At 43.2% G+C, this 22484-nt stretch overlaps 1 protein-coding gene across 1 annotated transcript in view; it reads right to left on the bottom strand.

The window, feature by feature from the left end:
* Positions 1 to 22224, bottom strand: part of LOC117055316 — a 39532-nt gene extending 17308 nt beyond the window's left edge. Inside the window, exons 1-5 of the mRNA XM_033164785.1 lie at positions 21992 to 22224; positions 12194 to 12301; positions 6798 to 6998; positions 3609 to 3719; positions 425 to 537 (exon numbers count right to left, since the gene is read on the bottom strand). Coding sequence (XP_033020676.1) covers positions 425 to 537; positions 3609 to 3719; positions 6798 to 6998; positions 12194 to 12301; positions 21992 to 22001 — 543 coding nt within the window. The 5' untranslated portion in view covers positions 22002 to 22224. The remainder of the gene's footprint in view (positions 1 to 424; positions 538 to 3608; positions 3720 to 6797; positions 6999 to 12193; positions 12302 to 21991) is intronic.
* Between the last annotated feature and the right edge of the window lie 260 nt (positions 22225 to 22484).

The raw sequence follows: 22484 nt of genomic DNA, 5'->3' as shown, positions 1-22484 counted from the left end.
CAGAACCTGAACATATTATAATGTTTGAACAATTTCAGCAGTTAAAACTACTACTACTACTACTACTACTACTACTACTACTACTACTATAATTACTACTACTGTATTATTATTTCTGAGGAAATTGAAATAAACTTATATTTTCTATGTTTTCTAGGGACATCACTTACAAAGCAGAAAAACTGGTAAACATCTGCCATGGCTAACAGTGCAACAGACAATTTCTCATGTTGGCCTTCCCTTAAATGGAGAAAATGATTTAACAATAAATTAATTACCTGACCTAAGAGAAGTACCCTCCAGTAGGAAAAGTAGAAGAAAGACTCTTTTCTCTACATTAGTGTGTTTATAAAAAGAAGTAATGCATTAGCAGTTAATTATCTACTGAAGTCAATTCATATCAGAAATTACTTTGTTTGTTTACCTTGGTAATATATAATTTTGCTAGTCTGTATGGAATGTAAAGCTGTTCTTCTTTGGACAGGCATCCATCCAGTTGATTGTCATGAAAGAGCACTCTAGGAGCACTGGGATGACCTATGATATGTATATATAAATATAATTCTTGACTATGTGAAACATGAAGCAAAATGAACCAGAAATGCTCATAGCTGAAAACTTCCTCTACCATTATCCAATCCCACTAAATATTAACCACTAAACATGGAAGCTGTTTGAACAACCCAACCAGCACAAAGAAAGCATTATCATGCAATCACCAGCAGAGAGAGGACAAAAGTATTTTAAGTAAGGTGAACTCAGTCAGACCATGCAAAATATAAGTTAGAAATCCTGACATAGCACAAGCTTGAGAGGTTTACCCAGATTGGGCTAAATCAGGGATGGGGAACCTAGAGGTGTGGCAGGTCCGTCTTAGAGGGATCGGCCGCCCTGGCGCAGCGATCCCTCGGTGCCCCCAGCCTGCCACCTCTCCGCCTGCCTCCCTCCCGCGCTGGCCGCCCCTTGGGAGGGGGGGTGGGCGAGCGGGGGATGAGGGGCGTGGCGTTGGAGCGGGCGCTCGCGCGCCAGCGGGCGAAGGATGAGGGGCGGGCGGACGGGCTGCAAGCCGGCCGCCCTCGCCTCCCAGAGCCCCAGCTGGAGTGCTGGAAAGTCGCGCAAAGCCCCGCGCCGCTCCAGCTGGGGCTCCGGGAGGCGAGGGCAGGCGGCTTACAGCCCGCCCGCTGGCGCGCGAGTGCCCCCCTGCCCGTGGGGGTGGGGGCGGGTTGGGGAGGGGGAGCCCGGTATGCCGGCAGGCTCGCGGGGGCGCTCCTGGGGTGCCCGGCGCCCTGGTGCGCCGCGCCACTGGCCTCTATGGATGAGACGGCTCTGAGGTGTGGCAGATGTTGCTCGATTACAGCTCCATGGTCTCTGATCATTAGCCATGCTGTATGGGCTGATGGTTGCTGGATTCCACAACATCTGGAAGGCCACATGGTGACTTATGAAGGCCACAGGTTCACCAGCCCTGACCTGATGGGTGTAAAGTTAATGATGGTGGTGAATTCTGACTTATGAATTCTGACTCCGCCACTTATGAAACAAGCATAGATACTCCAAGATTTGCCCCTGGGCTTGGTTTGGACCATACTGTGTTTATTCATTATTATTTTATAAAATTTATATACCACCTACCATGCAAACAAAAGATTAAGCAGTATACAAAAGACAATATAAAATGTTCAAATAAAAAATCTTTAAAAATGCCAGCAAAAACAAACATTTAAAGCAAGTTGCCTGCTCTTTTAACAGTTCTTTAAAACCAATTGTACTTAGTAAAATCATGTGTTAAAACTGCACACTAAAGTTACATGCCTGGGTAGGTTTGCTGAACCAAAAAGTGTTTTTAACAGATTATGAAAATAATACAGTGAAGGTACCCATTTCACACGCTAGCAAGGTTATGCTTAAAATTCTACAAGGCAGGCTTAAGCAGTATGTGGACCGAGAACTCCCAGAAGTGCAAGCTGGATTTCGAAGGGGCAGAGGAACCAGAGACCAAATTGCAAACATGCGCTGGATTATGGAGAAAGCTAGAGAGTTCCAGAAAAACATCTACTTCTGCTTCATTGACTACGCAAAAGCATTTGACTGTGTCGACCACAGCAAACTATGGCAAGTTCTTAAAGAAATGGGAGTGCCGGATCACCTCATTTGTCTCCTGAGAAATCTCTATGTGGGACAAGAAGCTACAGTTAGAACTGGATATGGAACAACTGATTGGTTCAAAATTGGGAAAGGAGTACGACAAGGCTGTATATTGTCTCCCTGCTTATTTAACTTATATGCAGAATTCATCATGCGAAAGGCTGGACTGGATGAATCCCCAACCGGAATTAAGATTGCCGGAAAAAATATCAACAACCTCAGATATGCTGATGATACTACCTTGATGGCAGAAAGTGAGGAAGAATTAAAGAACCTTTTAATGAGGGTGAAAGAAGAGAGCGCAAAATATGGTCTGAAGCTCAACATCAAAAAAAACTAAGATCATGGCCACTGGTCCCATCACCTCCTGGCAAATAGAAGGGGAAGAAATGGAGGCAGTGAGAGATTTCACTTTCTTGGGTTCCATGATCACTGCAGATGGTGACAGCAGTCACGAAATTAGAAGACGCCTGCTTCTTGGGAGAAAAGCAATGACAAACCTAGACAGCATCTTAAAAAGCAAAGACATCACCTTGCCGACAAAGGTCCGTATAGTTAAAGCTATGGTTTTCCCAGTAGTAATGTACGGAAGTGAGAGCTGGACCATAAAGAAGGCTGATCGCCGTAGAATTGATGCTTTTGAATTATGGTGCTGGAGGAGACTCTTGAGAGTCCCATGGACTGCAAGAAGATCAAACCTATCCATTCTCAAAGAAATCAGCCCTGAGTACTCAGATCCTGAAGGACAGATCCTGAAGTTGAGGCTCCAGTACTTTGGCCACCTCATGAGAAGAGAAGACTCCCTAGAAAAGACCCTGATGTTGGGAAATATGGAGGGCACAAGGATAAGGGGATGACAGAGGATGAGATGGTTGGACAGTGTTCTCGAAGCTACTAACATGAGTTTGGCCAAACTGCGAGAGGCAGTGAAGGATAGGCGTGCCTGGCGTGCTCTGGTCCATGGGGTCACGAAGAGTCGGACACGACTGAACGACTGAACAACAACAACAACCCATGTAATGTTAATGCACAGGGAGTTCCAAAGGTTAGTTGTTGTCACACTATAGGATTTTCAAATGTTTGAATGAACGTTATGTGGACTTGTAAATGTGCTAGTTCCACAGATCTAAGCAGCTGACATTGCTCCCTCTGTTCTTCCTTCAACATCTCACTTCCTGCTGCCAGTCATATCCCTTCTTCCCAATTTACAGCAGGTAAGTCATAGTGGCAGCAAGCTCTTTCCTTGAACTCAGGAGCCCATGGCTTCCTAGGAAATTTAGTTCTCCAGAACTCCCAAATGACTACTGGGGTCACACACACAAAAATGAGGTGAGTCAAGAGGAGTTTACACTTACCACAAATAGGATATATTTCTAAGGAAACACCCATGTCTCACCGTGGGAATGGCACAATGGAATGTATGTCAGGCAGAGTATTTGCTTCAGCCTATGTTGTCGAAATACCTTTTTGTGCAGTTTTGTTTCCTTTCCTTTCATTCAGGCATGTCACAAATGAGAGCTTGTTCTTGTTGAAGCTCAGTTTGTTCAACCAAGATTGGCCCTGCCTGATTTCACCTGTAAAAACAAGCCTTGTGTGATTCTGTAGTGAATTGTCAAATTATTATTGAATGGAAAGATCCCTTTGGTTTTCAAATCTCCGTTCTTTGGGCTACAGTGTGTTTTGTCTTTGACTTAAACAGAAAAGTGGGGGGGGGGGGGAAATGCACTCAGACATTTTTGTTTGCAGTTACATTTGAGAATAAGCATTCCTCTGAAGTTTGAAATGCTTATGATGCATAGACTCTAGTGCTGATGAAGCCAGCGAGGTCACCTGCAGAAGCTGCTGGACCCCAGCTGCCATCAGCCCCACACAGCCAGGCCCATGGTCAAGGATAATGAGAGTTGCACTCCAGCAACATCTGGAGCTCCCAACACTGGCTTCTCCTCAGGGCTGTCTTAAGCATATCCGGCGCTGTGGTTCAAAGAACCCTCCAGCGCCCCCTCCATTTCCCAGAGTTGCTGACCTTTTTACAGCGCTGCCGGCAGCTTTGCAGGGATGGAGGAGGCAGGCAGCGTCTGGAGGGCAGCTCCTCCGGCAGGGAAGAGGTGGAGGCTCCAGGCGCGTCGCTGCTTCAGCGCTGTGGGCGAGGGCAGTGAGCTGATGCCGGAAGGCACTGTGTCCAGCCTCCCAGGTGCCCTCCAGAACTTGGCGCCCCTTGCCACTTGCCTATATGGGCAAGATGCCCCTGCTTCTTCTGCTCTAGGACTTACAACTTTGGAAAGAGTTTAAGGCTGATATACTTGCCAGTGACACTGAGTAGCCATGATAGTTCGGGTCCAGACTGATTGACCCATTGCAACTAAACATGTTCTCAAAATAAGAGAGACCATTGCTGTCAATGTGTGGTGCTTCCCACTTGGGCTGCTGTTGAGGACAGTCCAAGTCCTGTGACACCATCTCAAAACCACATTAAGGACAGAAGAAAAGCTCAGCTGAATTAGAACAAGATCCACCTATTGCAGCATCCTGTTTTCACAGCAGCCAAATAAACACCTATGGGAAGGCAGCACCTGAGTGCAAGGTCATTCATCCCACTTGTGATTCTCAGCAACTTTCTTTTGTCTGCCCTGAAGCTCCCAACATTCAGTTTCATTAGATGACCCTGAGTTCTATTATCATGAGAGTGGAAGCAAAACAACTCCCTCTCCACTTTCTCCACACCCATTGAAAAATGTGGATCCAATCGTGCCTCTGTCTGGTAGCAACATAAATGTACAGGTCAATGTCCATATACCCTGAAGGATACATTAACTACAAGCTAAATGACATCAAGTATTCATTGTTGTAAAATTTCTGACCTGTCCTTTCCTTCTTTGAAACCAGAGAATATTGCTCTTCTGTAGACCTCAGTTGTGTATGTTCCAATACGGAAAAACTTTCCTTCCAAGTGTTGTGTTAAGACAATGCAACAGTACTCACAGGGAGAAATTTGATCATAGATCATTCCAAGCAAAATGACCTGAACTGCTCCTTTTAGGAGTTGTGTTGTGTTGACTGAAATTTAGCTATGCACAGGCAGTGGTGAAGCTTCATGCTCCGGCATCGGGGGGAGCAGAGAGCAGGCGGGGGCAGGGCTCGTGTGTGTCCCGGGGGTGTGGTGCAGCCTGCAGGGGTGTGGCATGCATCCTGGGGGCGTGGCATGCCGCCTAAGGGGGCATGGCGCCCAGCATGGGGGGGCAGCCACGATGGCACCCCACCGGGATCGTGCTGCCGGGGGTGGTGCACTCCCCCCCCCACTCCTCTTCCTCCACCAGTGTGCACCGGGCTTTTTTTCAGCTGGAACGTGCTGGAACTCAGTTCTGGCACCTCTCAGTTGGGTGCCATTGCCATTATAAGAGAACAAGGGAGACGTTCATGGTGAATCTGGCTATGTACCAGATTTTACAGTTCTCCAGATGTTGCAACACCTCTCTTACCAGTTTAATTTCTTTAAAAAGAAATTAGCAGATTAATGAGGAAATGGAATGGAACAGAATTATGGATTCAAACACAGAAATAGACAGATATGCTAACTCAGTTTTGTAATCTAAGATGAAAGCTTTAGCTGTAACCTCTACCTAGTACATGAGAACAATTTATAGCCTCACATTCTGCTGAGTAATAATGCTATCTGCCAGTTAAGGGTAGAGGAATCTTGTTGGTATTCATTTTCTCTTGGTTTTTCATTTCTTCCACTCTTAACTTCAGTTCTCCACATTTCTCTCTCTCTCTCTCTCTCTCTCTCTCTCTCTCTCTCTCTCTCACACACACACACACACACACCCCTCATGAAAATTCATTACCACTTTAGTGCAAATTTATCCTAATATGCAATTTTGCTCAATGTACACATTTTATAGGTTATCTTCACCGGTATACACATTTTTTCCAAGCAATTTCCCCATACATAATATATCTTATGTTATTTTCATTAATATATGCATTTTTATGCACATTCACCTATTACACACATTTTTGTACTCATTATTTGCTTGGAGAACTGCATCACAAAATTGAGAGAAGTGTGAAACAAGGGTGGAACATATTCTTCACAGTAGGCCAGGAGGAGGCTAAGTGGAAAAACGAATAAAGGGCAAGAGGTGCAGTCACTGCATAAACTAATTGTGTCTTACTGTATTAACATTCATATTAGGTTCTCCACATTGCAACCTGGCAACCCTATGTATATGAATGTAGCTCTAAGTTCTTTCATTGCACACAAATGTATCAAATAGATGGCATCAATGTATCTTATTCATTACGTGATACAGGGTAACAGCCTAATACTTCACTCTTCCCCGCTGATACTTCATTGGGTTCTGCAGAATTACTTTAATTACGGTCATGGACATTTCCCTGTGAGCATCTAAAATAGTTGCCATGATTGGGAAATCTCCACTGAAAGTATTATGCACACCTGCCTCAATAATGATGAAAAATATGGCTGGATCCAAAGGAGCTTCAGCCAATGGAAGAAAACTCTGGATCCAACCCATCCAATCCATGGACTTCAAACATTTCTTGCTTATTTGTGTCAGATGTTAAGGTGCTTCATGTGTACAATACGGAAACGAATGGTACGATTTTGTTGGTGTCAGGGACAGAATGCTTACCGTGTCCAGCTTCCTCAGCAATGGCAGCGCTTTTTGCAGCGCATGGAGGATGCATTTGCAGCTCATCCATGTAGTCCATAATACTGCCCGGCAGAGGGATAGATGAGCTGATGGTTGTTTGTGATTTGGGCTCAGCGTCACTTCTCAATGACTCCTCTGTCACTTGAGAGCTGGATGGGATAACTGTTTGCACCCAGGCCTCTGGAACAGCATGACATGAGTCATTCATACAGAAACAGGAGCAGGGCTAATATAGTATAAGGCTATAGCATAAAGAGAATTACATTTTGCTAGCATATATAAACAAGCATGTTTCAGACCGTGGCCATACTAGCATGCAAAGATGGGCCTGCCGAAGCTCCCACTTCTACTAATGAAGCCCTAAAGTTCAAAGATTGGCTCCACTGGCTTAAGGCAGGGCTGTGACACCCCGCAGCCCCAGGGCTGTCCATGCCTATTGCTGGATTTTAAAGTCTCAGGCTTTTCAGTTTTCATTATGGTGAACACAAAGAGAGCCTGCTGGATCAGGCCAATGGCCCATCTTGTACCCTGTTTTCACAGTGGCTGACCAGATGCCCGGGTGAAGCCTGCAAGCAAAGCTCTGCCCCACTGCAATGCCCAGCCCAATGCCTTTGACAGGGGCACGGACAGCCTCATCCTTCATGAATTTGTCTAATCATCTTTGAAAGCCACGAGGCTGAAATTATTTGATTCACATAGCTTAAAATTGCTCAAGGATGGAACCTGTATTTTGTTATGTTACATGAAGCTAAAAGGGACACAGGTGGTGCTGTGCTCTAAACCACTGAGCCTCTTGGGCAAGCATCCCTGACCACTGGTCCTGTTAGCTAGGGATGATGGGAGTTGTAGTCCCAAAATGGTGGGAGGGCCGAGTTTGGGGATGCCTGCTCTTGGGCTTGCCGATTGGAAGGTAGGAGGTTGGAGTGAGCTCCCGTTGCTCTGACCCAGCTCCTGCCAACCTAGCAGTTCGAAAGCACACCAATGCAAGTAGGTAAATAGGTATCTGTGGTGAGAAGGTAAACAGGGTTTCTGTGCACTCTGGCTTCCGTCAAGGTGTCCTGTTGCACCAGAAGCAGTTTAGTCATGCTGGCCACAAGACCCAGAAGCTGTCTGTGGACAAACACCAGCTCCCTCAGCCTGAAAGTGAGATGAGTGTCACAACCCCATAGTCTCCTTGGACTGGACTTAACTGTCCAGAGGTCCTTTACCTCCTTTACCTTTACATGAAGCTAAGTGCTTTGTGACCCAGAGGTAAACAAAAGTGTCTTTCAATATGTGCAGAGATCCTTTGTCTTGCCTCTGAGATCAGTTTTGCAGTTTGCTATCATATTATAATAAAGGGCATGCAAATCCCTTGTGCATTCTTTACCCAGCCTCCTGGATTTGTGCAGAGGGAACACATATAAGTACCATTTGCTCATGCTATAATATACAACAGCTATATAAACTGCAAGTTCCAAACCTGCCACAACAATTTTATTATTTCAGGATTTCTACCCTACCTCCCCTTCCCCACAAAAAGAATTCTCAAGGCAGTTTCTCCTATTATTAATTATATTTGGTTTATCATATTATTTCTGCTTAGAGCACAGGTGGGCAACCTGGGGCCTGATGTGTGCACTCAACCTCATGTATGTGGCCCCAACCCATCCTAATGTTCCCCCATTCTTCCATCCCCTCAAAGTTTCTTTCTTCCTGTTCATTTTCTCCTCATTTTTTTCCTGGCTTTTTTTTTTTGGCAATGTTTCCCCTTTGTAACTTCAGAATAATTGGAAGGGGCACTATTTTATCAGATACATTTATGTTTAAGACTTGTATGGCTTTACAACACTAACAAAAGGCTCTGTTGTTCTGATCAGATGATCAAGTCATGAGGCCAGCCATATCTCTTGCGGTTCATGTCACGGCAGGATTCTTAACGATATGACTTGGTAACATTATGATCATCTTGCACAGATTTTCATACGTGGAATGCATACATAAACCCAAATCAGTTCATAATCCTAATAATAATAATAATAATAATAATAATAATAATAATAATTTATTTATACCCTGCCCTTCCTGATTTAAAAACCGGGCTCAGGGCGGCTAACAGCAAGTATACAACATTGATTAAAAACAACTTTAAAAAAACAGCTTAAAAACAGCATAAAGTACAACATAAATGTAGCATCGCCAGGGCTAACTGGCCAAGTGAGTCCTGCTAGGGCCAGCAAGGAGACCAGGGAAGAGTTTCAATGTGGGGTCTCAGAAGGGTTCATACGTCCCCTATTTTGGCTCGAATCTCTTTGGGAGAAACCCACTTGGGTTATCTAGTAGAAAAACAGGCATTCCACACACAAAACATCTATTATAATCAGAGTTCATATGCCCCAAAGATTTTAAGATGACAGTAGGAAAAAATTCATAGGCTTGGAAGAAGAAATTTGGAATTTGATTAGCTCATAAAGTAACCACATCCCTTTCTGCTTTAAAAGTGATACTGAACAATTTGTAGAAGTTGATGTTCTCAGCTTGGGAATTAAAGATGTGTGATTTCTGACTTTCATGCTATATATATATATATTGTTGTTTAGTCATTTAGTCGTGTCTGACTCTCCGTGACCCCATGGACCAGAGCACGCCAGGCACTCCTGTCTTCTACTGCTTCCCGCAATTTGGTCAGACTCATGTTGGTAGCTTCGAGAACACTGTCCTCTGTTGTCTCCTTCTCCTTCTGCCCTCCATCTTTCCCAACATCAGGGTCTTTTCCAGGAGTCTTCTCTTCTCATGAGGTGGCCAAAGTATTGGAGCCTCAGCTTCAAGATCTGCCCTTCCAGTGAGCCCCCAGGGCTGGTTTCCTTAAGAATGGATAGGTTTGATCTTCATGCAGTCCATGGGACTCTCAAGAGTCTCCTCCAGCACCATAATTCAAAAGCATCAATTCTTCAGCGATCAGCCTTCTTTATGGTCCAGCTCTCACTTCCATACATTACTACTGAGAAAACCATAGCTTTAACTATACGGACCTTTGTTGGCAAGGTGATGTCTCTGCTTTTTAAGATGCTCCCTAGGTTTGTCATTGCTTTTCTCCCAAGAAACAGGTGTCTATTAATTTTGCGACTGCAGTGATCATGGAACCCAAGAAAGTAAAATCTCTCACTGCCTCCATTTCTTCCCCTTCTATTTGCCAGGAGGTGTTGGGACCAGTGGCCATGATCTTAGTTTTTTTGATGTTGAGCTTCAGACCATATTTTGCGCTTTCCTCTTTCACCCTCATTAAAAGGTTCTTTAATTCCTCCTCACTTTTCTGCCATCAAGGTTGTGTCATCAGCATATCTGAGGTTGTTGATATTTCTTCCAGCAATCTTAATTCTGGCTTGGGATTCATCCAGTCCAGCCTTGCGCATGATGAATTCTGCATATAAGTTAAATAAGCAGGGAAACAATATACAGCCTTGTCGTACTCCTTTCCTAATTTTGAACCAATCAGTTGTTCCATATCCAGTTCTAACTGTAGCTTCTTGTCCCACATAGAGATTTCTCAGGAGACGGATGAGGTGATCAGGCACTCCCATTTCTTTAAGAATTTGCCATAGTTTGCTGTGGTCGACACAGTCATATATATATATCCCCATTAAAAGTGGAAGCCTACCAGAATGTCCCTTACAAGAAACTATTAAGTAAATTTTGAAAGATGTACATTTTCAAATACTAAACTTACAAAAAGAAAATGATATAATAATTGACATCAATGGAACTAACATGATTATCTTCATTAACTTCAGTGGATCTGAGTAAAACTAAATGAAACATTGCCCATCAAATGGTACTTGCAGTGGTAAAGTCTCACTGCAAACAGGAAAGAAATGGGAGAGTGAGAGACACGCCCAGGACAGAAGGGGGCTTGAGAGATAAAGAGAGAAGAAAGGAAGAAGCAAATGAGAGAGAAATTAGCCAAGAAGGAAAGGTGGGTAAAAAAGTGGGGGGAGGAAGGTAAGGATGGGGGGGGGGGAGAGATGGGCCAGAGAGGATAAGAAGGTAATAAATGGAATACATGTTGAGAGAAAGAAACAGAAGGTGGGGTGAGAAGAAGGAGGTGTGCATCCATGCATATGAGAGAGAACAATCTGAGTACAGATGAGACAAAAAGAGAAACTCCCATGGCTCACGGAGTAAGCACCTAGATGGTATGAAAGATTGTTTAGGAGTTTATCAGCCAAAACACTGCCTGCAGATTATTCTACAGTTAAATTCATAGTGAAGTTTTGGCAATGAGGGAGATATCACAGGAATGCACCACTGCCCCCAAATAGATTCAGGCATGCAGCAACTATACTCCCTTGTTATCTTTCTCATGAAGCTCTCAAAACACTTACTAGATTCACATGGGAGGACTTTAGACAGAGAGAATTTGCTGCCATGATTTATTGATGCTAGAAGCCAAAATTGCTCTTAATACTGTTCAACTCACAGCATAAAACTGTCTAACCTTTCAGTCACCAAATATGCCATGGAAATAATGGCTTGCCTTGTTACTACAGGAATGCAAGAGATCTATAGCTTCCCTTCCCCATAAATCTAATCCTCATACTAGGCTCAGTACTAGTTTCTAGCTTCAAATTCACAAGTTCATTCACAAATGTTGTGTAACCATGAACCATTAAATTTCCTGGCCTGCTCCACTTCCATCTCCTTGTTGCTGCTCATCTCCAGCAGTCTGGGGGGCTGCAGCCTCCACAGACTGCCCTCCTTCATTCTGCTGCCTCCCAGGAATAGAGGCTCCCATCACTAACTCCTGAAAACAACCCTCATTCCAGGACCAAACCATGCATAGAAAGTGTGCTGAAAGCACATTACTTTGCCCAAAGGATTCTGGGAACTGTAGTTCACCCCACACAGAACTTCAATTCTCAGCATCCTTAACAAGCTAAATCAGAGGGCCTAGCTGGAGGGAGAAATTTTAATGTGCGAATTGCACTGGTGGCATTGTTAATTGGGCAGTATATAAATGCTGTAAATGAATGAATGTAGTGAGCTCCCCCTGCATCTTTTCATGCCCTCAGTTTTTGAACTCTCTCTCTCTCTCTCTCTGGATCCCTAAATTCATCAAAGAGCCACATAACATAATTTATTTGCTTATTCTTTCCACACAATCAATCACAAGCATTGTAAACCATAAAGCATATTTGCATTGAGGCCATCGGTTGTGATCCTATGCATAATTGTTTATTGGTAATTCTGTTGAACTCAATGTCTGTTGTTTTCCAAGAAGGTATGTTTATGACCACAATACAACAGTTTCTTGCCGTCTTCGGGTTTCACCATTTCCTAACAGTCATTTTGTAACTATGCAACTATGAGGTTTGGAAAGACACTGGGTTAATTCGTACCTGTTTTGTTTTGGCTTTCTGCAGCAGGGAAGACAGAATTTCTTTTTTTCTTCAAGAGCCAAGACCGTGAAGTCATGGGGATATGTTCTTCAGATGTAAGGTACATGCCTGAACAAAAATAAAATACCCATATCATTTTTACAACCCTTCATTCATTTATTCATTTGAATCTCTGTTTATCATGGTGGCCATTTGAATGAGAAACAATAATCCAGACCTAGCTAGTTAGCTTGACTGATACATACATGCTACCTATAATCTGTTTTGCAGTTAATACTGAATAAACTGATTAATGAGCTGCACATCAGCTTGATGTCTGAAAGGTTAACCCAGATGTTAAAATATCCAGAGTATGCTAGACCCTGAGGAGTTTCTAGGTTCTGACATAAAGCAACACCTTTCTGCCAAGAGAGCCAAGGCAGTTTACAATGTTAAAAATATTGAAACAAACAAATAGTACAAAATATGTAACAGTGCATGTTGGTCTTCTTGGGTTGCCCTGGTGGAAGAGACAGCCAAGAAAACTCAATGGATGCCACCGACACAGAGAGAGGAGGGGGCTCCATGCTGACCCCTCCATTCAAGCCCCATTTCAGGAGAGCTGAGAGGAGACGGACTCCCTGCCAGGTTCCTGCCAAATGAAATGCGGGCATTGGCGTTTGCTCTTGCTAAGGCGGCATGTTTCTTGCTGCTGCTTCCCTGTCTCAGTTTTGTAGAGGAGGAGATGGAGCAAATGTCACCAACACAGATGGCTTGTGGAGGCAGGGAGGAGATATCCCTCCATGCGGCATGTATGTATGTATGAATGTATGTATTTTTATTTATTTCATGGAAATTATATACAGCTTGATTGTAATAACATCTCAAAGTGGTTTATGAAAATATGAAAGTATAGTTTGGTTTTGTTTTTTTTAAAATGATATAAACTAAATCTAGAGGTTTGAGTAGGATTAAATTCAGGTGGATGCAAAACAGGGCATGTTCCAGGCAGAGCACAACAAACAAGCAAGATGAGGCATGCCAACAACATGGCTGGGGAGCAGCAGGAAGTTCAGGGACATTCCCACAGAGGGAGCAAGCCAACGAGAGGCAAAAGTTTGAGGTTGGTTTGAGGATAGGACTTGTGACAGCTTGAGCATGGCCTCTGCTTGTTTCCAACTGCATGGTCCCGGGCAGAGGGACCTGCTTTGGATGCTGAAGGTCCCAGGTTCAATCTCTGGTGAATTGTCCCCTGTCTAAAACCCTGGAGAGCTGCTGCCAGTCAGTGCAGACTAAGCTAGATGAACCAGTGTTCTGACTTGGTATGAAGTCAGCTTCCTATGTTCCTATGACCAGTGAAGCCAGGGGGAAACCAAATGAGCTTTCAGGTGTGCTCACTAGAGCAGGTGAGTGTGAGGGAGGAGAGGGGACCTCAGTTTGCAAAATGCACATAATGTTCCTCTAGCAACCTGCCAGGACACACAATGATGATATAACATAACTACTTAGTTTGCTACAGCTCTATATGCAGGTGCAATGTTATTTCTGTACTGCGTGCACTAGGCTTCTCCTCTAGCATCTGCTAAATCATTAGTCCTCCTTCCTTTCTCAGTTTTCAGCCACTGCTTGGCACTGAGCATCATTTCCCTGTCCCACTGTACAAACCTGTAACACAGGCACACCTCTGCCAGACCTTGATCTGTACATATGATCCCTTTTAAACAATAAATAAAATATTATTAATAGTGGAGAAGACACTTATAATAATAATAATATAATATTAATTTATTATTTATACCCCAACTGAATATTAAAAACACTAATACAGCATTAAACATTAAAATCTTCTCTAAACAGGGCTGCCTTTAGATGTCTTTTAAAAGTAAGATAGTTGCTTATTGCCTTGACATCTGATGGGAGCGTGTTCCACAGGGCGGGCGCTGCTACTTGTGTGCCTGCTCAGTCTGCTGATCAAATTGTTGAATCCCTCCCCCCCCCCCGCTTTGTATCCTCATTGTCTAACCAGCATCCTATGCATAAGACACACCTCTTTCCCTTGGCCTTTAACAGCAGAGGTATTTCTTTCAGACCTGCTTTTATTCTCCATTTAAAATTCATTTTTAAAATTTTATATTAAACATTGTTTTTACCTAATTTTAATTAAATTGTACCATTGCTTTGCTGTAACCTGGACTGGGACCTTTTGGTAAAGGGTGGAAACCAATTAAACAGGCTTTCAGGAGAGATTCAAACACACAAAACAGGGTCCAGAAAAAGCCTGGACAAAAAGAGACGTCTTGACAAGCCATCTGAAGCAATGGATGCTGCGTCATGCATGGCAGAGAGAAGGGCCTAATACAGGAGCCATAGCAGAAAATGCTCATTTCCGAGTCACATCCTGAAATTCAAGCTCCTTAAAGATAAGTCCCTTATCTTCAAACCATATAAGTTTGCAACATTACCACACAAATATACATCAAGACTTTCTGTCTTTCCGCCCGCCCCCAGCTCAGCTGAAGCAATATTCTATTGCCGCCACATTATTTTACATATAATTTGTTCTCCATTCTTTTTTAACCACATAGCTTCTTGACTGTTCAGGTTCTTGGGCAATAAGGTTGCCCAAAAGCATCATCCAACTGTGTTCTTAATTATATCCCTCTGAACTGCCTCCAAACTCATAGCTAGCTGTTGGATTTTGTAAAAAAAACACAAAACACACACACACACACACAGAGAGAGAGAGAGAGAGAGAGAGAGAACACACCATATGCCTTTAGGGCTGACTGCCTTCTTATTCTTACTTTTATGATAGTGAAAACAATTGAAGGCAAATTTATATACAAGTAGTGATATATGAATACAATTAACAGATAAAGCAGAACAAGAGCATAGCAATTAATACCTCCCATTATTTCTTTCTGTAATTTATTATGCTTATGTTATTTCTGAGCCCTTTGGCAGCACTGCGCTGTGTTCCAACTGATCAAATTAAAATTAAACATGTTGAGGGAATAAATTTCAAAACCGTTCTAGCTGTCCAATTTACCCTAACAATTATCCATGGTATATTGAGTGGGGGGGGACTACTTGTTTTGCTAATTAGAATATTGCTTAAATTATGTTAAGGATTCTTAGCATTTAAATACAGGTGCTCGGTCCCTGCTCCTGCCCACCTAGCAGTTCGAAAGCACGTCAAAGTGCAAGTAGATAAATAGGTACCACTCTGGCAGGAAGGTAAACGGCATTTCCATGTGCTGCTCTGGTTCACCATAAGCAGCTTAGTCATGCTGGCCACATGACCCGGAAGCTGTACGCCGGCTCCCTCGGCCAGTAACGCGAGATGAGCGCTGCAACCCCAGAGTCAGACACGACTGGACCTTTACCTTAAACCTGAGTGACAGTAAGACTGTCGTCTTATGGTCCCAGGGCTCATAGGATAATATGGACCTCCCACTCTATGGTTGGAGAAGGAAGTCCACAGGCAGAAAAGGAGGTCTGTCCCTGTAGGTCTCGTCCTTTGGAGTCCTCTACAGCTGCCATTACTCCTGTGCTGTCAATGCTCCAAAAGCAGTAAGAGTGGAAAGAATTCAAGAAGCACCAGGGGAGGGTCAGGAGAGGCACTGAGCAGCAGTGGAGGAATCCGCTCCGGCGCCTGGGGTGAGCCTCCCATAGAGGCAGGGTGCACCATGGGGCCTCTGGAGTATGCCTGCCTCCTCCCACTCAGCCGCCCTACAGCTGGGGGGGGGGCAGCGGACGGACCGTTTGGGCAGCGTAGAGCCTGTGAGCGCTCAACATAGCTGTCAAGTTTTGGATGTGAAAATAAGGGATCAGCAGCCTCACCTATCCCGGGGACAGTCACATGGCAGTGGTGGGCGGAGCCAGAAGCAAAAGTGGGCGTCACTGGTGTGAACGCGCGCAGTAGGCTTACTGTATTTTGGAAACGCTGCCCGTGGGCTACGGCGCCTGTAAGTGCGGGAAATGGCTCCCACTTGCTTTGAGGCTGCAAGGAGGCAAGGTCTTCCCAGTCCCTGGCCAGCAGGGGGAGGGAGAGGAGCTGCTTCCTTTGAAAAAACGGGAAATTTAAGGGATATAAAAAATAAGGGATAGCAGCGGGAAACTGCTTGAAATAAGGGAGATTCCTGGGGGAAACGGGATACTTGACAGCACTGGCGCTCAAGCCACCGTGTCTCTCCCAGGAGAGACATGTGGCTCAGGCTCTGCAGGCCCCACGGTGAGTGCCGCCCGGCATTCTGTCACCCCCCTTCACTCACCCAGGGTGGACTGCCCTCACTGCACCCCCCCTTCCTCCGCCCCTGAGTCCATTGGATCCATAGCCTGTCCTTTGCTGGAGTCCTGAGCCATAGTCACACTGTACTTTAATGCACCATGGAACCACTTTGAACTGTCATGGCTCCCCCCCCCCCGAGAATTTTGGGAACATTAAGGGTGTTGTGCATTGTTCCCCTTACATTCCCTCTTTTCAGGGAACTCTGGGAAATGTTGCTCTGTGAGGGGAATTAGGGATTCCTCTGCTGAGTACACTAAGTAAGAAACAAGTCTATGCACACTTACTTAGTCCATTGAATACAGTGGGATTTCCCTCTAAATAAACATGCATAGGATTACAATGATTTCTTGTTCCTGGGTTTCTCAGTCTGGGTTTCTCAGTCATAAATTATGGCTTATACATAGCAGATTTGCTCTTTATTGCCTGACCTGATTTTGCCCTCCCATACAAAGTATTTATTGCCTAGTAAGTAAAGTCATGGCCTGTTTAGTTCAAAAGACCCCAATATTCTTTTCATTCTTTTTTCTTTGATTACTGTTTTGATTCCTTTCTTTCAGTTTAGCACCATATTTGCAAATACCTGCTTAGAGACCCACACAAATTAAGAAAAAATTCCACTTACAGGTATATGGGTTTAAACAGAGTTTTCAGCACTACTTTAAATTGTACAGCCCTATTAAAGTGTATTATTTCTCACCCACAGAACTTAAATTGATGACTTCTGTTCACTGAGTACTGCTGAACAAGACTGAGCACATTAATGGAAATGTCAGTCTGATACACACCAATCATTCATTAATCAGGATGACAAATGTTGCTTTCAAATTGGAATGTAATTTGAGTTTTGTTCTCTCTTAATGTCTGCCCAGTGCTGAGGCCATTAAGGGATATTCTCTTTGATCTCCAGTTCTGTACACAGGGACTACCACTGATCTATGTGCAGCTTTTGATTTGATAATGATAAGTAAGCTAATATAATTTTTGGAACAAAGTATATTTTATTTATATTTACTAGAAATATTTGTTATATTCATTAAATACCATACAGGTATGATAAGTTATTTGAAGTTACTTTGGCTGCTTCCACACGATGGTCCTTTAGTTCTTTTGATACATTAGTTTTCTTCTGTCATCTGGAAATGGCAATAAAACAGTGGCTCCACACAGCTCTTAAAATAATGCAGCTATATCATCATCATCCTGCAATGCCAGTCTCCCTGACCAATGTCATTCTATAATGTTTATTCAGAAGAAAGAGCAAAAATCTCCTGCGTTTTTTATTAGAAGCTTTCTCCTTCCAGAATCTGCCCTGAATGTCCCTTAATTAGACAGCTCATGTTTCCTGCCACTGTGTTTTAAATGAAATATATTAAATCTAGGAATCAAGAAATGGCCAATTAAGATGCAGTTGAGGCTATTAGTGATGCTACTGCTCCACTGAACAAGAAGAAATTATAGCGGCAGAAAGGAAAAAGAAAACTACTAATTAATGCGGCAGAGTCTTTTGCTGAGCAGGACTTCCTGTTGAGTAAACATTATAGAAATACTGTGACCATTGGGGTGGTAATTCCTTGATAATACAGTGCTATATTAAGCGTCATGTGGAATCACTATGTTACTACTACTGAACAAGAATGAATTTCAGGGGCAGAAACTGTAAAGAGTAAAAGCAACCCTAGACTACCTATCTGCTCCTTCAAGGGAGGGCAACTCCATCATGAATAGATCAATTGCCTACTTCCTGGGCTTAGGAGCCACCTACCTACAAAGCCTCCATCTTAATGGGATTCAGCTTCATCCCACCCACCGGTGCATCCAAGCACCTGATCAGGACTTGTGCGGCCACACCTCAGATGCGACAAAGATAAAGAGCTGGGTGATTTCACTGTGCTCCAGATCTCCTAATGACTGCTCCCAACAAACAGCTTCATATAGATGTTAAACAGCATCAGAGACAAGATGTCTGCGGGACCAATTACAGTCCCAGTGCCACTCTCTAGAACAGGCCCAGTATGTAGGAGTATAAACACTGCAAAACAGTGCCTACAACTCCCACTCACTAAACTGGTCCAGTAAGATACGAAGATTCTGTCCCTCTCCCAATCCATCAGAGAAGTCTGATGGAGTCCCTTATCCAGGCCTGAATCTATACCAAAATGGGTTCAGATAAATTGTATTCTCCAAGCTGATCTGCCACTGCTCTTTTGAACACCTCACCCCCAAATCTGGTGTTGGTGACCATATGGTAGGGAGCTACACGGAGAGGTGGTTGCTGAATGCTCATATATACCCAGGAGGCAAAGCCTACAGTCTCAGTCTGATTTGCTTCCTGGGTGGAGCCAACTGAGCAGCCAGCCCATGATTGGCCAATTTGCAGGCAGGCCATGATCCACTTCTCTGACTTCCATGAGGTCCATTTTGGGGTCTCACTGGATGGGGACACCTCTCCCCCAAGAGCCTGCCCCTTGTCACATCCTGGATGGAGAAGGCACTGTTGCACATTGCCACCTGACTAACAAGGGTAAGTGGTCTTCCAGAAACAGCAGGTCTCAAAAGCTGAAAACTCTTTTCACAATTCTGCCTAGACAGTGTATCAGGCACTTCACTAGTCAAACCTGTAACAACAACAGTATCCAAGTCATCACTATTAATGCCTCTTCAAGTTGCTCATGGAAGAGCAATACCTCAAGTTCTGATGCTGGCTTTGCAATTCTGTGTATGTTCTAAATGTCCTCCAAAGAGGAAAAGAGGATACAGAAAATACCAAAATGCAATGGATTGGCAATGATGTGATCTGGAGTTGCTTGAAAAAAATGACTGAGTGGAGAATTAGATTACATGTACATTTATTCAGTCTATGATTTGGTTCACACAAAAGAAGTCCTGGAGCAATTACAGAGCAGTTATTGTATGGTACTGGGTGATTTTTGGGGATGAGCATTTTTAGTATATTACTTTTGTTTTAATTTTTATTGTGTACTGTTATTTTATCCTTCTAAAAATTAAAACAAAAGTAATATACTAAAAATGCTCATACACAAAAATCACCCAGTACCATACAATAATTGCTCCATCCATACAAAGTTGAATACTAAAAACAAATGACCAAAAACTGGATTGTTAGCACTGTCCAAATATTGTACCTGGAACTGCAATTTCAGATAAAATTGTTAGCATGGAAACAACTTGTCCAAATCAAAGGTTGTAGTCAGCTGAGTTCTACTCAAAGTAGACCCAGGAAAACGAATGAACCTAAGTTAGACATGTCCATTAACTTTAATTGGTCTACTCTGAGATGGCTAGTACTGAATACCACCCCAAGACAGGTAGTTAATAAAACACTAGTCCTCTTCAGACATTCTGGCAATGTTCTACCAGTGTGGTGTAGTGGTTAGTGTTGGTTGAGGAACTTGGGATACAAGAGTTCAAACCACCCCTTGCCCATGAATCTCACTGGGTGATCTTGGGCCAGTCACTGCCTCTCAGCCTAACCTACCTCATGGGGTTGTTGTGAGGGTAAAATGGAGTTGATGAGAACTATGCCTGTCACCTTGAGCACCTTTGGGAAGAAGAAGGTGGGATATAAAGGCAATAAACAAACAAATGTCCCAATTATGTGGAAAGGTGCCTATACACATACAAATCTATGAGAACAAATATTTCTACACTGAGTACATTTTTGAATGTGTGGAATACCACTGGAATGTGTGAAGAGGGCTTTAGTTGCTGCCAGCTTTGTAATTTGATGGCACCAGAATGGTTTTTGCTGCTTTTATGTGGTTTTCGTCACCATCCATAAAAGTAAGAATGAAACAGCTTCCTCGCTCTGAGGCGTCCCTAGCATCCCTTGTGCTCTTGGCAAGGAACTGTATCTCTGCCCATTCACCTCTGGCGGAAAAGATCACATTAGAAATTACTACATTTTATGGTAGGTATCTGAAGAAGAGTGCATGCACACGAAAGCTCATACCAAGAACAAACTTAGTTGGTCTCCAAGGCGCTACTGGAAGGAATTTATTATTATTATTATTATTATTATTATTATTATTATTATTATTATTATTATTACATTTTATGTGACCCACTAACTTGAAGTGCCTGGAGTGATGGTGAGGTTAGAAGGAAGGGTGAAAAAATTGCACACCTTTGTGCTGCAGTGTGAGAAAGATGGGAAGCTTCTCCCAGTGACAGCAACAGGACATCACCACACAAACACCTCCCTGGGCCTGCACCACCAGTGGAGGCTAGTTTCCCCATCCCCTCAGTCCATCTCTGCCCATGTTGTGTCTCACCTTTCCTTTAAAGGCCAAGAGAAATGCTTTAGCTTTATAGACACCCTGTGAGGAAAGGGTGTGTTTGTGTGTGATGTTCAAACCAAACCACCTAGTGAACTACATAGCTAATCAAGGAACTGGGGTTTAACCATCATCAAATCTTCCGCTCTAGTCCTTACTACTGCTTCACACCACTTGTGTCCACATCTGTTTACCATCTAAGGCCAGGAAGATGGGTCAAGGTCATTTGAAGCAAGTAGCATATGATACGGATAGGAATGCTTACTTCACTGAGGTTTAGTTCTACCAAGTGCCTTCTGTTAACACTTTGGGCAACTCTGCAGTTAATTTAAAGCTAGTTTGATTTTGTTGTGCCAGTATTTCAATAAACATTCAAAGCTGAAAGGTCTCCAATCTGCCCTGCTCTTGCATTATTTTACTAAAATACTTTTGTTGTTGCTTACTTATAAAGCAGATGAAATACCTCACTGAACTTTTACAAATATTTTTTTGCAGATAGAAAATTTTGCTCAGTTTCTTGCCAAGTGGGCAAACCACTATTTCTGTAGATGTTAATATTTCATCATCATTGTTAAGCCATAGTGCAAATGCAACACGCTTGTCTCTGAACGAAGAGACATGGAGGAATGGATTGCAGCATTGCTTGTTGGGGGGAGGGGAGACGGGAGGGGGAAAGCACCGTGATGCACAGCAAACAGTGACCTTTTGAAATAGTTTAAACATATTTCAGATTAAGGAGCAGCTTTATCTTGGAAACATTCCAGTAGATGATAAGGGCTGGATGGGCTCCCACTAAATCAATCTGAAATTAACGCCTTTCTGAATACAAAAATTATAAAGTCCTTGCAAAGTTTAAACAAAAGTTTAAACAAAACTTGTACTTTTGTTTAAACATTCTAACTTCCCAGTTTTGGTGCTAGAAAGGGTAAAGTTCCTGTATTTCTCTCTCTTTTTCTCACATCTATGCAGTTGGGAAGTGTGGCTCAGTTTTCCTCTCTACAGCAGCAAATTTAAAATATAGGTAATTGTATCTCTCTTTTCGCTCCTCTGAGTATGAGAGCAAAATCTACATTGTTTTATGAGCCAGTTTCAAGCATTTTATAAACAAGCAATCACATTTAAGCCACTGAACAAATATTGATCATGCAAGTCACATTTGCCACTCCCAGGAAGCCTCAACATTGCTGAACAAAAGGTTTACTTAAAAGAAAATAAAAACTTGAGCAAATTTACCTTCTTCCATGGTGAACAAACAGTAGATTCAGGATAATGAATTCACTGAAGAGCTTTTTTGTTTTGTTTCTTTAAGAACAAGCTGCTTCATGTGGAAGAATCTGACACAGAGCATGTTAAAAAATGCAGGAGCCTTTTGACATGGACTAGGATATGGTTTCCTGTGGAAATAAAGCCATGCTTCTGATAGGGAATTGGGTTTCTTCTTTGGCCAGCAGTCAGGCCATTAATTAAATGGCACCACTGCAGCCCTGTGGTTCTTCTGTACACCCTAGAGGCTCATTCAATTCAACGTTCACAAAAATTGCATGTGGGACTTAGGTTGTCTGAAAAGACTATCCCCAATACTGAAATAAACATGGCTAATCCCTGCTTGAGTGATGCTCCAGAAGGACAACAGAGCCATATGGAGCTCTGGAACATACATAAGCAGTGTCTGGACTAATGCCTGCCAGTAGGTGACTCCTGTGCTCTTGCCCGGGCATATATGTCA

This window comes from Lacerta agilis, chromosome 11 (genome assembly GCF_009819535.1).
Source record: "Lacerta agilis isolate rLacAgi1 chromosome 11, rLacAgi1.pri, whole genome shotgun sequence".
In the NCBI taxonomy this organism is placed as follows: Eukaryota; Metazoa; Chordata; class Lepidosauria; order Squamata; family Lacertidae; genus Lacerta; species Lacerta agilis.
The sequence above is the reverse complement of the archived record's forward strand: the minus strand, read 5'-3'. Positions and strand labels throughout refer to the sequence as shown.